General features: G+C 51.6%; 1 protein-coding gene across 1 annotated transcript in view; it reads left to right on the top strand.

The window, feature by feature from the left end:
* The first annotated feature begins 1718 nt into the window (after positions 1–1718).
* The window catches only part of LOC139238021 (uncharacterized), a 30478-nt gene continuing 14464 nt past the window's right edge, over positions 1719–17732 (top strand). Inside the window, exons 1-2 of the mRNA XM_070867417.1 lie at positions 1719–2001; positions 2048–2716. Coding sequence (XP_070723518.1) covers positions 1719–2001; positions 2048–2716 — 952 coding nt within the window. The remainder of the gene's footprint in view (positions 2002–2047; positions 2717–17732) is intronic.

Genomic DNA, 17732 nt, shown 5'->3' with positions numbered 1-17732 from the left:
GTGCTGTAAATTTCTATGATTCTACGATTCTACCCCGCCCCCGCCCCCGCAACCCCTCCCCTGCCCCCGCCCTCCGACCCGCTCAATCATCCAGCACTGGAGAGAGTCTAGGACAGTTGAGGCAGAAGGCGTCTTACATAAATTAGCGATAACACCCACGCTTGGCATGAAGAATGGGACCTCTGCGGTTGTCAGTGGGAGAGTTGGGCAGACACTATATATATGTATATATTTTTTTAAATCCCTTGGATTTATCGTTTCTAATTGGAAACATCAAGCCTTTGCACCTGACTAGATTCCATTGCTGACACCGTAGGAGGCCTCCCGTTGAGACCAGAAGCAAATCAATGAATCCTTTGTTTTAAGATGGATCAGCACACACATACCAGTGATCTAGTTAGCAGATGTTCTTTGTGGACTTGTGTTTTTTTTTTAGGTCATTGCGTTTAACCGCCGCTCCTACTGTCCCCTCACCTCACCCTTTCGCTTTGCAGGTAGTGAGAGTTTCTCTGTGATGCGGACCACCGTGTTACTGCATTTCTATAGCGCCTTTCACGGCCACCGGACGTCTCAAAGCGCTTTACAGCCAATGAAGTACTTTTGAGGTGTCGTCGTCGTTGTAATGTGGGAAACGCAGCAGCCAATTTGCGCACAGCAAGCTTCCACAAACAGCAATGTGTTAATGACCAGATAATCTGGGGTTTTTTTGTTATGTTGGTTGAGGGATAAATATTGGCCCCAGGACACCGGGGATAACTCCCCCTGCTTCTTCAAATAGGATCTTTTACATCCAGCTGACAGGGCAGACGGGGCCTCGGTTTAACGGCTCATCTGAAAGACAGCACATCCGACAGTGCAGCGTTCCCTCAGCACTGCACTGGGAGTGTCGGCCTAGATTTTTGTGCTCGAGTCTCTGGAGTGGGACTCGAACCCACGACCTTCTGACTCGGAGGCGAGTGTGCGACCCACTGAGCCACGGCTGACACTGTCGAAGCAATTAACCCTCCTCTCCGCCTGCCACCTCTCCAGCCTCTCCCTCCGCCACCCCCCCCCCCCCCCACCCCGCCCCCAGACTCTCCCAGCTCTTCCGTCCGATGAGGTGTGAGAGGAGTGCATCGCTCGGTGGGTAAACGCTGACAGTTCGCTCACATCTGGAGCTGGGACGGGTCAATAGCCACGTTGCCAAAATTGGGGTGAGTTTATGCCCACCCGAGCAGAGGGAATGGCATCTGAGGGCCAGGCAAGCTGTGCTGGTGATGGAGGACCTGCTATTCATTTGCCTAACATCTCCGAGGGGGTGCAGCAGACAGACAAATGGTGGGCCTTTCCCCGAGGGTAGCTGGTGCACTGCTCCCTTGTGGCAGTCCTGTGTGCCGTCCGTTTGTACAGGGTATGCAACGTGCGTTATTAAACGTGTGCAAGCTCAGGGATTTAGGTTGGATAGGTGCCCTTTAAAAACCATTTGCTGTCAGCACATCTCTTTTCATGATTCTGGAGAGTGTTCGCTTCTCTTCCTGTAATCACTTCATTATGTCTTTGACAGATTTTTTTTCCGTGTATATGTGTGCATGTGCATGTGTGTGATTGTGTGCCTCTGTGCGCGAGCATGTGTGCGTGTGATTGTATGTATTTATGTGTGCATTTGCGCATATGTGTATGTATGTAATTGTGTTTGTGTGTGTGTTTATGTATGTGTGTTTATGTTTGTGTGTGTGTGTATGTATGTGTGTGTGTTTGTGTTTGTGTGTGTGTGTGTGTGTGTTTGTGTGTTTGTGTGTATGTATGTTTGTGTGTGTTTGTGTGTTTGTGTGTGTGTGTGTTTGTGTGTATGTATGTGTGTGTGTGTGTGTTTGTGTGTGTGTGTGTTTGTGTGTGTGTGTGTTTGTGTGTATGTATGTTTGTGTGTGTGTTTGTGTGCGTGTGTGTTTGTGTGTATGTATGTTTGTGTGTGTGTTTATGTGTGTGTGTGTGTTTGTGTGTGTGTATGTTTGTGTGTGTGTTTGTGTGTGTGTGTGTTTGTGTGTATGTATGTTTGTGTGTGTGTTTGTGTGTGTGTGTGTTTGTGTGTATGTATGTTTGTGTGTGTGTTTATGTGTGTGTGTGTGTTTGTGTGTGTGTATGTTTGTGTGTGTGTTTGTGTGTGTTTGTGTGTATGTATGTTTGTGTGTGTGTTTGTGTGTGTGTGTGTTTGTGTGTATGTATGTTTGTGTGTGTGTTTATGTGTGTGTGTGTGTTTGTGTGTATGTATGTTTGTGTGTGTGTTTGTGTGTGTGTGTGTTTGTGTGTATGTATGTTTGTGTGTGTGTTTGTGTGCGTGTGTGTTTGTGTGTATGTATGTTTGTGTGTGTGTTTATGTGTGTGTGTGTTTGTGTGTATGTATGTTTGTGTGTGTGTTTGTGTGTGTGTGTGTTTGTGTGTATGTATGTTTGTGTGTGTGTGTTTGTGTGTTTGTGTGTGTGTGTGTTTGTGTGTATGTATGTTTGTGTGTGTGTTTGTGTGTGTGTGTGTTTGTGTGTGTGTGTTTGTGTGTGTGTTTGTGTGTGTGTGTGTTTGTGTGTGTGTGTTTGTGTGTATGTATGTTTGTGTGTGTGTGTTTGTGTGTGTGTGTGTTTGTGTGTTTGTGTGTGTGTGTTTGTGTGTGTGTGTGTTTGTGTGTGTGTGTTTGTGTGTGTGTGTGTTTGTGTGTGTGTGTGTGTGTGTGTGTGTTTGTGTGTGTGTTTGTGTGTATGTATGTTTGTGTGTGCTTGCTTCTGCACGTATGCGCACATTTGTGCGGGTATCCCTCCAACTTCTCTCCTCATCTTCTGAAATTTCCAACGGGGTCAGTAGGGTTCAACAGGCCCCACGACTCTCCAGTGGCCATTCTGCGTGTCGGAGCCTGAGGCAGCGGGGGCGGGGGAGTAATGTTCACCTTCACTGCCTGGGTGGTGTCAGCCATGGCTCAGTGGGTACCACTCTCACCTCTGAGTCAGAAGGTTGTAGGTTCAACCCTCAATGCAGAGACTTGAGCACAAAAATCTAGGTCGACACTCCCAGTGCAGTGCTGAGGGAGTGCTGCACTGTCGGAGGTGCCGTCTTTCAGATGTGACGTTAAACTAAGGCCCCGTCTGCCCTCTCAGGTTCCATGGCACTATTTTGAAGAAGAGCAGGGGGAGTTATCCCCGGTGTCCTGGCCAATATTTATCGCTCAACCAATATCACTAGAACACAAGTTACCTAGTCATTGTGGGAGCTTGCTGTGCGCTAATTGGCTGCTATGTTTCCCATATTACAACAGTGACTACATTTCAAAATTACTTCATTGGCTGTAAAGCGCTTTGAGACGTCTTGAGGTGGTGAAAGGCGCTATATAAATGCTTTCTTTCTAATCTGGAAGAGTGGATCTCTCTCCTGATTTAAGCACATAACCTGGTTGACCCTTCAGTACTCAGGGAGCGCAGCACTGTCGGAGGTGCCATCTTTTGGATGAAACATTAAACCGAGGCCCTGTCTAGCTGTTCAAAACAGCAACAACTTGTATTTATGTAGCGCCTTTAAAGTAGTGAAACATCCCCAGACATTTCACAGAGATAAAAAATTTAACACCGAGCCGCATAAGGAAAAATTAGGGCAGGTGACCAAAAGCTTGGTCAAAGAGGTAGGTTTTAAGGAGCGTCTTAAAGGAGGAAAGAGAGGGAGAGAGATGGAAAGGTTTAGGCAGTGAGTCCCAGAGCTTGGGGCCCAGCCACCAATAGTTGAGCAATCATAATCAGGGATGCTCAAGAGACCAGAATTAGAGGAGCGCAGACATCTCGGGGGGGGGGGTTGTTCAAGTGGAGGTTAAAGGGTTAAAGATCCCGTAGCACTTGATCCATTAATCAACACCATCGAAACCGATTATTTTGTCGTTTGTCACGTTGATGTTTAAGGGACCTACTGTGAACAACATGTTTGCCTACGTCTCATCCGCAAGGTGGCACCTCCGACAAGTTGTTGAGGCCAGTTCGTTAGATATATTCAAAAGGGAGTTAGATGTGACCCTTACGGCTAAAGGGATCAGGGGGTATGGAGAGAAAGCAGGAATGGGGTTCTGAAGTTGCATGATCAGCCGTGATCATATTGAATGGTGGTGCAGGCTCGAAGGGCCGAATGGCCTACTCCTGCACCTATTTTCTATGTTTCTATGTTAGATATATTCAAAGGGGAGGTAGATGTGGCCCTTACGGCTAAAGGGATCAGGGGGTATGGAGAGAAAGCAGGAATGGGGTAGTGACGTTGCATGGTCAGCCACGATCATATTGAATGGCGGTGCAGGCTCGAAGGGCCGAATGGCCTACTCCTGCAGCTACTTTCTATGTTTCTATGTTTCTATTACAGCAGTGACGACACTCCGAAAGGTACTTCATTGGCCGTAAAGCACTTTGGGACGTCCGGTGGTGGTGGAAGGCGCTATAGAAATTCAGGTCTTTCTATATGTCATTTGCCGCTGTGTTGGGATGTTATTGGTTCTGCCACTGACTCTCTGGCACTGACGAACGTGGTTGGTGCAGCTTTGTGGCCCAGTTATGATGCGCGGTTAACTTTACCCTGAGCACCGTCTCCACTTCCCGAATGCAATTCTACCGTCACCCAGCCACCCTGTCTTCATTCGCTGAAACCCTCCCCCTCCGCGGTGTGTATGCCTCACGGGCTAGCTTCAAAACTTCCAGCTCCGTGAAGGATTAGGCTAACCCCAGCAATGCATGCCCTCTAGTTGCTGAACTTTTCAACCACGCACTCGAGGCATAAATCGTATTCTTTTCCCGCGTAAATGTTTGCCTTATGCGTCCTTTTTATTTAAAAAAATAGATCTATTTTGGTTTAAAAGTAGCAGGCCAGATCGATTACGTTGCAGCACACCCCAGTGAGTTCTTGCCCAGACCAGCATCCCAACCGCCGTTCGGCATAATCCACAGAGCATAAGGGGTCTGCTGCTTCGGAAATAAATCACTCCGGTTGGAAAAACTCACACCAGCGAGAGAGAAAACCCCCCCCCCCTCCCCCCCAAAAAAAAAACCTCTTATACCTTCCAGCCCTCTGTTGTCAGAGACAGTGAGTGCCAAGGTGATATAGGAAGCCCTCCTCGCTGTCGAATCCTGGCCCGGGGCCAGAGGAGAGAAAATTTAATAAACCCTGGCCGGCGGGGGGTGCGGGGGGAGAATACATATTGTGTGCGCGCTGTTCAACGAGCTGCTGGTTCGACGTGTGTAAATGTTGTAGCGCTCTATGTGTTTTGGCAGGTGAGACTCGTCTTGAGATGACAGATAGCCCACGGTGCCCACAGCAACTGGAAGAGTCGGGTCAGAGGAGGTTAAGAAAAGAAATCGAGAAAAAACCCTGCAAATGAACCCTCCCCTGACACAGTGAAATAGTTCTGTCTACCGCAAGTACATTGAATGCAGATGTTTGTGAGCTTGGAGTGAGCTTCCCACATGAATCGATGCTCAAGTCATTGTTTTATTTTATTCCAGTCGACTGGAATATTTAAGATGGGGGGAGTGGAGGGCCGGGGGGGGGGAGGGTTATTTACCCCATCTCTCAGCTCTTGAAGAAAGCAAGGGAAAATGTGGGCTCAAACTACGGCCAAGTGACCATCTCCACTGCAGTTGGACTGAGCCCCACAGGCCAGGACGATCTCTGGACCAATCACTGGTCGGCGCCGAGCTAGCTGCTCTTAGCTGAAGAGCCAATAGGGCCTCTGCATCAGCTGTGGCTCAGTGGGCAGCACCCTCTTGCCTCTGAGTCGGCAGGTTGTGGGTTCGAGTCCCACTTCAGGGACTTGAGATCATAAATCTAGGCTGACGCTCCCAGTGCAGTGCTGAGGGAGCGCCGCACTGTCAGAGGTGCCGTCTTTCGGATGAGACGTTAAACCGAGGCCCCCGTCTGCTCTCTCAGGTGGATGTAAATTTCAAAGAAGAGCAGGGGAGTTCTCTCCACTGTCGCGAGGCCAATATTTATCCCTCAACCAACATAACAAAAACAGATGATCTGGGTCTTTATCACATTGTTGTTTGTGGGAGCTTGCTGTGCGCAAGTTGCCTGTCGTGTTTCCTACATTACAACAGTGACTACACTCCAAAAGTACTTCATTGGCTGTAAAGCACTTTGGGACATCCAGTGGTTCTGAAAGGCGCTATATAAATGCAAGTCTTTATTTCTTTCTTTACAATAGACATCTGTGTCACTCGGATTTCACTCTCACTCACTCAGTGGCTTCTGCATGTGTGGGGGGTGGGTGGGGGAGGGTGTCTGTGCACATGTGTATGTGTGTGGTGGGGGCTGAGGCTGTGAGTGTGCATGTTGGGGGGTGAGGATATGTGTGCGTGGGGGGGTGAGGGGGTGTGACTATGTGTTGGGGGAGTGGGAGTTGCGTGTAGGCGGACATTGGGTGAGGATCAGCATTGGCTTCAGAAGCGGTAACCATCTAAGGTCACAGGTCATACATGCCAAATGGCCACTCGGCTTTTCTGAGGTGTTTTCGGCCTACCTCCACCCACAGAGCCAGACTCTAGTATAAACCAGAACTTTAAGTCTAAATAAACATTGACTAGAGCAGGGATGTTGTGAATTTTGGGGCATTACCATGCACCATTGCCCACAACCCTGGGATGTTAGAGATGCCTTTCCAGCATTGCTATATTTTTTACATTTTATTTATTCACGGGATGTGAGCATCACTGGCAAGGCCAGCATTTATTGTCCATCCCTAATTCCCCTTGACAAGGTGGTGGTGAGCTGCCTTCTTGAACCACTGTCCTTTGGTACAACTGAATGTCTCGCTGGGCCATTTCAGAGGGGTAGTTAAGAGTCAATCACATTGCTGTGGGTCTGGAGTCACATTTCGGCCCAGACCGGGTAAGAGCAGCAGATTTCCTTCCCTAAAGGGACATTAGTGAACCAGATGGGTTTTTAACAACAATCCGGTAGTTTCATGGTCACCGTTACTGATACTAGCTTTTTATTCTAGATTTATTTAATTAACTGAATTTAAATTCCCCAGCTGCCGTGGGTGGGATTTGAACTCATGTCTCTACATTAATCCAGGCCTCTAGGTTAACTGGACCAGTAACATAACCACTATGCTACCATTCCCTCTAATTCGTACACTGGCCTGACCTTGGTGTTCAGTAAATTTAAATACCAGGCAGATATTGAAAGGCACGGAGAAGAATAGAACATAACCTGTTGACTATGACAAGACTCTGCTTCCTGGCCTAAGTAAAATGTCATGGTTTTGAACCAATCTTTGTCCAAGGTGACCTTTGCCGGCACCTGGTTCATGCACAGAGCATTGGTGAGATCATACCCAGAGTACTGTGTACAGTTTTGGTCTCTTTATTTAAGGAGGGATATACTTGCATTGGAGGCAGTTCAGAGAAGGTTCACGAGATTGATTCCTGAGATGAAGGGGTTGTCTTATGAGGAAAGGTTGAGCAGGTTGGGCCTATACTCATTGGAGTTTAGAAGAATGAGAGGTGATCTTATTGAAACGTATAAGATTCTGAGGGGGCTTGACAGGGTAGATGCAGAGAGAATGTTTCCCCTCGTGGGGGAAATTTAGAACTAGTGGGCGTAGTTTCAGAATAAGGGGTCGCCCATTTAAGATGGCGATGAGGAGGAATTTCTTCTCTCAGAGGGTCGTGAATATTTGGAATTCTCTGCCCCAGAGGCTGGGTCATTGAATATATTCAAGGTGGAGATAGACAGATTTTTGAATGATAAGGGAGTCAAAGGTTATGGGGAGCGGTCAGGGAAGTGGAGTTGAGACCAAGATAAGATCAGCCATGATCTTATTGAATGGCGGAGCAGGCAAGGGGCCAAATGGCCTACTCCTGCTCCTATTTCTTATGTTCTGATGTTCAATATTGAGCTGGTTGCTTGTACAGAACATATATCAGAGCAAATCGTCCACTGGTTTTCCTTCAGTTCCTTCCCCTTTATGCAAAACATATTTACAATTCATTCTTGGGATGTGGGCGTCGCCAGCAAGGCCGGCATTTATTGGCCATCCCTCATTGCCCTTGAGAAGGTGGTGGTGAGCCGCCTTCTTGAACCGCTGCAGTCCGTGTGGTGAAGGTGCTCCCACAGTGCTGTTAGGGAGGGAGTTCCAGGATTTTGACCCAGTGATGATGAAGGAACAGCGATGTATTGGCCAACTCAGGATGGTGTGTGACTTGGAGGGGAATGTGGAGGTGGTGGTGTTGCTGTGGGCCTGCTGCTCTTGTCCTTCTAGGCGGTGGAGGTCGCAGGTTTGGGAGGTGCTGCCAAAGAAGCCTTGGCGAGATGCTGCAGTGCATCTTGTCGATGGTACACACTGCAGCCACGGTGCGCCGGTGATGGTGGAAGGAGCGAATGTTAAAGGTGGTGGATGGGTTGCCCATCAAACGGGCTGCTTTTTTGTGGCTGGTGTCGGTTTGCTCGAGTGTTGTTGGAGCTGCACTCATCCAGGCAAGTGGAGAGTATTCCATCACATTCCTGACTTGTGCCTCGTAGGTGGTGGAGAGGCTTTGGGGAGTCACTTGCCGCGGAATACACATCTGCTCCAGTAGGCCACAGCGTTGATGTGGCTGGTCCAGTTGAGTTGCTGGTCAATGGCAACCTTCAGGCTGTTGATGTTTAGTCATGTGACAGTACCTCAAGGGATCAGACGCGCATCTCTGGAGCACTGGTTATGCCATATGATGGAGTGTTTCCTCCATTAAACATTATCACAGACATGCTCATAGTTTGTACAATTTCTGTTGTGGTTGTCCATGGGTGTTCTCTCCAGGCAACACACGAGCAGGCCAATGTGCTACTTGGGCCTATACCCTGGTTATAATAGGACGAGCTTATTTGTACTGCAAAAATGGCCAACAGGCTCAATCCCTTATTTCTGATTGGTACCCTTGGAGGATAAACCACACCTTGAAGTTTCACAGTCGCTTGTCGGTCGAAAAAGTGCAGTGCGGTCAGGGGGGGGCGGGGCTGGACAGACGCCTGTCTGTCAAAAAAACTGCAGTACAGATAGTTAGACCCTTACTCATACCGAATTGTACTAAATCGCCAAGCTGCTGCAGAAAGCTATTTCCTCCAGTTTCTGTATTTCCTCTTTTGTAAACATTGAGCATTTCCTACATCACTGCACTTTGAATGTGCTTCATTGGTTGTAAAGAAAGAAAGAAAGACTTGCATTTCTCTAGCACCTTTCACGACCATCGGACGTCTCAAAGCGCTTTGCACTGAAGTACTTTTGGAGTGTAGTCGCTGTTGTAATGTGGGAAACGCGGCAGCCAACTTGCGCACAGCAAGCTCCCACACACGGCAACGTGATAATGACCCAGATAATCTGTTCTTTTTGTTCTGTTGATTTGAGGGATAAATATTGGCCCCAGGACACCGGGGAGAACTCCCCTGCTCTTCTTCGAAATAGTGCCGCGGGATCTTTTACATCCACCTGAGAGAGCAGACGGAGGTTTAACGTCTCATCCGAAAGACGGCACCTCCAACAGTGCAGCACTCCCTCAGCACGGCACTGGGAGTGTCTGCCTAGATTTTTGCTCAGGTCTCTGGAGTGGCTGTTTGGCGGGGCGGGTGGTCAGGATGTCAGGCGATAAAATCTCCACCAATGCGACCGGCCCGAGTTGCCATCCCTATCCCATTAGTGGGGGGGTCGGGGGGGGGGGTCAGGGGTGGGGGGGTGGGTGCAGGGACGATCACAGTGCCATTTGTTGTATCCTTAGATGCTCCAACAATGACTCCACGGGGCAGTGTGTTGTGCTTGAACTGTAATGCTTCGCTGGTGCTAGCAAGTCCCTGACGAGGCCATAGACGTTGGGCCCACAACTGGTTAGCGGGATAGCGCGGCGCTTATCAGCCAGTGCGGCCGGGTCGTCTCCTGCCAGGTCGTTTGCTGTAAAAAAAGTGTTCTATCCTCTCCACAAAGGCGTCCCAATCATGACTATCGACGAACTGCTGCAACGTACCAAAGGTAGCCATTTCCGCGTGAAAGTTCATAATCTCGTCGCCAGTTGTTGTGTCCTTAGATGCTCCACCAGTGACTCCACGAGGGATTTGTACTTGAACTGTAGTGACCTTAGTCCTTTATTAGTTAACTCCAGAGTGAGGATCACGCCTGTCTTTTATACTAGGCCAGGCACACCTGCACAGGTAACCTCCCACTGCTGTGCCCTCTGGTGGCACACCTTGAGATAGTACCAACAGTAGCCGTGTAGGACACATGACACCATTGGTGCCTCGTCTGTACTGCCGCGTGGTCTCAAACATGCGCGCGTTCATGTTGCGGTGGCCCCGCCCCTTCTGAGTGACTCTGCACGGGGAGGAGAGAGGCCTTGTGGTGGCGGGGTCACAAGCAATGCAAGCCTTCGCCTGGGAGTCAACGCGAGCAAACGGGCCACCCGGGCTGCACATGTCTTTTCCGAGAGAGCAAGATCATATCGTTCAGAAGCACAGGACTCAGTGTGCACAGAGCATGTGGATGAGGTCCCAGAGTACTGCTGGTAACAGCGTTAGTGGCCCGCTCAGTTATTGCTACGTTACATTCCTATTCCCATAATGCGCATTACAGATTAGGCAGGCTCGGTTATTGAAGGAAATAAGTCTAATTACACTCCAGTCCAGTAACGGCCTGTCACAGTTGCCTTAGCCTGTCTGTGTACAGTAAATGTATTAATACTATGGGTTCCCGTGGGATGGTTTCCCCTCCAACTGACTGCCCCGGCTTCTGCCAAGACAAACATCTTAATCAGAAGTTCAGAGGTGAGCAAAGGCTACTTTCTTCCATGAATCGGAAAGAATTTGGTGCCTGGAGACCCTGGGCAGGGGCAGGTAGGCCTCGAGCCAGGGATCGGATTTGGCCTTCCCCAGCCCGCCTCTCCTGGTGGTCAGAGGCCACCTGTGTATACAGAGCTGCTGCCTCCCACACAAAAGTGCTGCAGATTTCTCGCTGAAAATGATTAAGAGTGTCGACAAGCTGGGGCCCCTCCCCCTCCTCCCCCCCCCATCATACACCGGGCCCCCTCCCCTCCCCCGCATCCACCGCACTCCCCTCCACCCTCCCCTCCCCCGCCCTCCCACTTCAACCGCCCCACCCCTCCCCTCCCCCTTCTGCCCTCCCGTACCCACCGGACCTCCTTCCCTCCCCTCCCCTTCCCCCCTCCCCTGGATCCACCTCACTCCCCTCCACCCTCCCCCACCCCGACCTCCCACTTCAACCCCCCGCCCCTCCCCCCTCCCCTCCTCCCCCCCCCCACACCTACCGCATCCTCATCCCCCTCCGCTCCTCCTTCCCCCAACGCACCCCCCTCCCCTCCCCCTCCCCTCTGCCCTCGCCCTCTCCCCCGACCACACCCTCCCCCCCTCCCCCCTCCACCCTCCCCTCCCCCCCGCCCCCCGGTCCCCCTCCTCCCCCGTAACCACCGCACGCCCCTCCCCCCAGCACCTCCCCCCCCTCCCTGCAACCACCGCACCTCTCCTCCCCCCAGCCCCTCCCGGCCCTCCAATCTGAAAAAGCAATTAGGAAAACGGAACGCTATTGGCAATGATGGAGGGAAGAATCACTTGCCATCAGTCTGCGATGGAGAGGACAATGGATTATCGACATTTTAACCATTGCAAACTAAATCCCACATAAAACAGATGCCAATTCCATAGCGTCATTGTGTTTCCATTGTAAAATTTCTATAAATATAAATGATATACGCCCTCTGTGCTCGCTGACCTACATTGGCTCCCGGTTAAGCAACGCCTCGATCTCAAAATTCCCATCCTTATTTTCAAATCCCTCCATAGCCTCGCCCCTCCCTATCTCTGTAATCTCCTCCAGCTCCACAACCCCCCGAGATGTCTGCGCTCCTCTAATTCTGCCCTCTTGACCATCCCTGATTATAATCGCTCCACCATCGGCGGCCGTGTCTTCTGTTGCCTGGGCCCCAAGCTCTGGAACTCCCTCCCTAAACCTCTCCGCCTCTCTTTCCTCCTTTAAGACGCTCCTTAAAACCTACCTCTTTGACCAAGCTTTTTCTACTTCTAATTTCTACTTCTGTGGCTCGGTGTTAAATTTATTAGTTTTGTCTTATAACACTCCTTGGGACATTGCACTACCTTAAAGGCGCTATATAAGTACAAGTTGTTGTTGTTGATAATCCCGTCGAGTCCTCTCCACTAGCCTGGTTACATAAGGACATTTTATGATTGGTTGAATTCCTCCTTAAACATCTCATTGGCTAGACTACCCCAACAGACCTCAATATAGATAGCTACAAATAACCTACGTGAGTAGAATAGACCACACCCATCCTTTAAAATGTTGCATACGGGCAGTGACTGCCCAATGCATCTTGACACAAAGCTGTGAACCTTAAATATTGCTGCTCTCATATTCCCCAGCTCCCTCTTATCCTATATCATAGAATCGTACAAATTTACAATACAGAAGGAGGCCATTCGGCCCATCGTGTCCGTGCCGGCCGACAAAGAGCCATCCAGCTTAATCCCACTTTCCAGCTCTCGGTCCGTAGCCCTGTGGGTTACAGCACTTCAGGTGCACATCCAAGTACTGTTTAAAAGTGGTGAGGGTTTCTGCCTCTACCACCCTTTCAGGCCGTGGTTTCGAGACCCCCACCACCCTCTGGGTGAAGACATTCCTCCTCAAATCCCCTCGGATGCTCCTACCAATTACTTTAAATCTTAATGGTCCGTCACCCAATTGCTAGAAGTTTGAGCTATTTAGCAACATAGTACAGAACAACGTCTGAAAATCGACAACCTCGTGACCGAGTCCGTGTTGGTTTTTGGGTTTTGCTGGATTTCAGACCTCGCTGTTGCGCTCCTCGCCGCCCGCCAACCCTCCGCTCCTCGCTGACCCTCCACTCCTCGCTAACCCTCCGCTCCTCGCTGACCCTCCGTTCCTCGCCTCCCACCGAACCTCGCTAACCCTCCGCTCCTCGCTGACCCTCCGCTCCTCGCTAACCCTCCGCTCCTCGCTGACCCTCCGTTCCTCGCCTCCCACCGAACCTCGCCGCCCGCTGACCCTCCACTCCTCGCCGGTCCCCCACTCCTCGCCTCCCACCAAACCTCGCCACCCTCCGACCCTCCGCTCCTCTCCGACCCTCCGCTCCTCACCGATCCCTTGCTCCTTGCTGACCCTCCGCTCCTCTCCGACCCTCCGCTCCTCACCGATCCCTTGCTCCTTGCTGACCCTCCGCTCCTCTCCGACCCTCCACTCCTCACCGACCCTCCGTTCCTCGCCTCCCACCGAACCTCTCTGCCCGCCAACCCTCCGCTCCTCGCTGACCCTCTGCTCCTCGCTAACCCTCCGCTCCTCGCTGATCCTTCTGCTCCTCGCTAACCCTCCGCTCCTCGCTGACCCTCCGTTCCTCGCCTCCCACCGAACCTCGCCGCCCGCTGACCCTCCGCTCCTCTCCGACCCTCCATTCCTCGCCGATCCCCCACTCCACGCCTCCCACCGAACCTCGCCACCCTCCGACCCTCCGCTCCTCACCGACCCTCCATTCCTCGCCGATCCCCCACTCCACGCCTCCCACCAAACCTCGCCACCCTCCGACCCTCCGCTCCTCTCCGACCCTCCGCTCCTCACCGATCCCTCTGCTCCTCGCTGACCCTCCGCTCCTCTCCGACCCTCCATTCCTCGCCGATCCCCCACTCCACGCCTCCCACCAAACCTCGCCACCCTCCGACCCTCCGCTCCTCTCCGACCCTCCGCTGCTCACCGATCCCTTGCTCCTTGCTGACCCTCCGCTCCTCTCCGACCCTCCGCTCCTCACCGATCCCTTGCTCCTCACCGATCCCTTGCTCCTCGTTGACCCTCCGCTCCTCGCTGACCCTCCGCTCCTCACCGATCCCTTGCTCCTTGCTGACCCTCCGCTCCTCTCCGACCCTCCACTCCTCACCGACCCTCCGTTCCTCGCCTCCCACCGAAACTCTCCGCCCGCTGACCCTCCGCTCCTCACCGATCCCTTGCTCCTTGCTGACCCTCCGCTCCTCTCCGACCCTCCACTCCTCACCGACCCTCCGTTCCTCGCCTCCCACCGAACCTCTCCGCCCGCTGACCCTCCGCTCCTCGCTGACCCTCCGCTCCTCGCTGACCCTCCGCTCCTCACCGATCCCTTGCTCCTCACCGATCCCTCCACTCCTCACCGATCCCTCCGCTCCTCTCCAACCCTCCACTCCTCACCGATCCCTTGCTCCTCACCGATCCCTCCACTCCTCACCGATCCCTCCGCTCCTCTCCAACCCTCCACTCCTCACCGATCCCTTGCTCCTCACCGATCCCTCCACTCCTCACCGATCCCTCCGCTCCTCTCCAACCCTCCACTCCTCACCGATCCCTTGCTCCTCACCGATCCCTCCACTCCTCACCGATCCCTCCGCTCCTCTCCGACCCTGCGTTCCTCACCGACCCTCCGTTCCTCGCCTCCCACCGAACCTCTCCGCCCGCTGACCCTCCGCTCCTCGCTGACCCTCCGCTCCTCACCGATCCCTTGCTCCTCGCTGACCCTCCGCTCCTCTCCAACCCTCCGCTCCTCACCGATCCCTTGCTCCTCACCGATCCCTCCATTCCTCACCGATCTCTCCGCTCCTCTCCAACCCTCCACTCCTCACCGATCCCTTGCTCCTCGCTGACCCTCCGCTCCTCACCGACCCTCCGCTCCTCACCGACCCTCCGCTCCTCTCCGACCCTCCACTCCTCACTCGATCCCTCCGCTCCTCGCCGACCCTCCGCTGCTCGCTAACCCTCGCCACCCTCCGACCCTTCGCTCCTCACCGACCCTTCGCTCCTCACCGACCCTCCGCTCCTCTCCGACCCTCCACTCCTCACCGATCCCTCCGCTCCTCACCGACCCTCCACTCCTCACCGACCCTCCGCTCCTCACCGACCCTCCGCTCCTCTCCGACCCTCCACTCCTCACCGATCCCTCCGCTCCTCACCGACCCTCCGCTCCTCACCGACCCTCCGCTCCTCTCCGACCCTCCGCTCCTCACCGACCCTCCACTCCTCACCGATCCCTCCGCTCCTCACCGACCCTCCACTCCTCACCGACCCTCCGCTCCTCACCGACCCTCCGACCCTCGCAGCCCGCTGTCGCCATCTTGGCCGCCTCAAAAACGTCCGGTTTTCGGACAATTCCAGTTTTCAGAATTCTGGATTCGGGGCATTGTACCTGTATATTAAACGCCTTGTGCACAGTCGGAGCTCCCTGTGTATGTCACACTTCCGGTTAGGTTTTCCACATCTCACAGTCCCAGTCTCACTTGTCCTGCCACACCTCTGTTGTTAAAGAACATAGCGTATCCTGGCCTTGTGTATTGCCAAGGGAGCCCTGTCGTGAAGTTATAGGAACGCAGCTTCTAATGCTCACTTGCTGTCCATCACAATTCAGACGTCTAGCACTGTCCAACGTAAACTTCTGCATCACGCTTCGATGTGTGGCAGGGCAAGTGAGACTGGGAACACATGACGTGGAAAATGTGACAGGAAGCAAGCATGACTTTCAATAAACAGTATGAAGAAACAAAGGTGTTCATTTGTAATGTGTCAGCTCTGGCTCAGTGGGCAGCACTCTCGTCTCTGAGTCAGAAGGTTCAAGTCCCACTCTAGGGTCTTGAGCACAAAAAAATCTAGGCTGACTCTCTCAGTGCAGTGCTGAGGGAGCGTTGCACTGTCAGAGGTGCCGTCATTCAGAGGAGATGTTAAACCGAGGCCCCGTCTGCTCTCTTGGGTGGATGTGAACGATCCCATGGCACTATTTCGAAGAAGAGCAGGGGAGTTATCCTCAGTAACCTGGCCAATATTTATCCCTCAATCAACATAACAAAAACAGATTATCTGGTCATCATCACGTTGCTGTTTGAAGGAGCTTACGCAAATTGGCTGCTGCGTTTCCCACATTACAACAGTGACAACACTTCAAAAGTACTTCATTGGCTGTACAGTGCTGTGAGATGTCCGATGGCTGTGAATGGCGCTATATAAATGCAAGTCCTTCGGGGAGACTTGTCAAAGCACAGAAGGTACCAGGGTCCACCATATCTGCAGTCTTCGAATTGCCCTGATAGCTGCATTTTCAGCCAAACACAACCATTGACTGAATTCACCCAGTGTTTACTTAACAGCAATTAAACGCTTCTAGCCTTAAAGGGGCATCGGCCCGAATTTCCTCGGGAGCTGCTCCCGCTCCGTGGCCATAACGTCACTGGAACTGCCATGTGAATGCGGGGCATCTCAGAGGAAATTCCCATCCATAGCTTCATCGCAGCAGCAGAATCTTACCTGGTGCATTACAGGCTACGAGGTTCCTGTCCGCAACGAAACGTTGTATAGCGTAGCTTACCCCGAGCAATGTCACGGGAGAGTCACTGTACGTGAACGTCTTGTAATGACTTTGCACCTGCCATGTGTCACACTTCAAAGTACATGCCACGTCTACAACTGCTTGGTTCAAAAAGCCATATTTCTACCATATCAACAGATCGTATTCGAAGACCCACCAATAAAAATAATAGGAGAAAGAACCACCAACGACAGTTCATATTGATCTCAGGATGTACCTTAACTACAGTTAGTTTCTAATTAATTTCAAGTTGGGCCTAACTGCAATTTGCCTCTAATTGACCTCAATTAGGGGGATAGAATATAAAAGCAGAGAAGTCCTGCTACAACTGTACAGGGTATTGGTGAGGCCACACCTGGAGTACTGCGTACAGTTTTGGTCTCTGTATTTAAGGAAGGATATACTTGCTTTGGAGGCTGTTCAGAGAAGGTTCACAAGGTTGATTCTGGAGATGAGGGGGTTGACTTATGAGGATAGATTGAGTAGGTTGGACCTATACACATTGGAGTTCAGAAGAATAAGAGGTGATATTATTGAAACGTATAAAATAATGAGGGGGCTCGACAAGGTGGATGCAGAGAGGATATTTCCACTGATAGGAGAAACTAAAACTCGGGGACATAGTCTAAGAATAAGGGGCTGCCCATTTAAAACTGAGATGAGGGGGAATTTTTTCTCTGAGGCCTGTAAGTCTATGGAATTCTCTGCCCCAAAGAGCTGTGGAGGCTGGGTCATTGAATATATTTAAGGCAGAGATAAGCAGATTTTTGAGCGATAAGGGAGTAAAGGGTTATGGGGAGCAAGGAGGGAAGTGGAGCTGAGTCCATGATCAGATCAGCCATGATCTTATTGAATGGTGGAGCAGGCTCGAGGGGCTGAATGGCCTACTCCTGCTCCTATTTCTTCGGCACATCTTACATAAGAACATAACCGCAATTGGCCTTTAATTGACCTCAAGATGTGCTAACAGCAATTGGACTCTAATTGACCACAAGATGTACCTAACAGCAATGGGACTCTAATTGACCACAAGATGTGCCTAAACAGGAGTAAGTCTCTAATTGGTCCTTTACAGCAAATACACTTTGTAGTCTTAAAAGGAGAGGCTCCTTTAGGCTTGGCCGCACCTTAGCAGTGGAATAGTGCATTGTGCGAGAGCTGATGTGACCGAGCACACTAATACCTTCCGCGAGCAATGCCGCGGGGCGGGTTGCTAACCTTCTACGGCAACCTTGCCGTCAGAGTGCGGCTATGTAAAGAAATGATGCAGGTCGCATTCAAAGGTTTAACACATCCCTTGTTGCAGTGAGGGTCCCTGTGGAATTAAGACGGTAAAACTGACATCCTGCCCAGCAATCACTG

Source organism: Pristiophorus japonicus, chromosome 24, assembly GCF_044704955.1.
Source record: "Pristiophorus japonicus isolate sPriJap1 chromosome 24, sPriJap1.hap1, whole genome shotgun sequence".
NCBI lineage: Eukaryota > Metazoa > Chordata > Chondrichthyes > Pristiophoridae > Pristiophorus > Pristiophorus japonicus.
The sequence above is the reverse complement of the archived record's forward strand: the minus strand, read 5'-3'. Positions and strand labels throughout refer to the sequence as shown.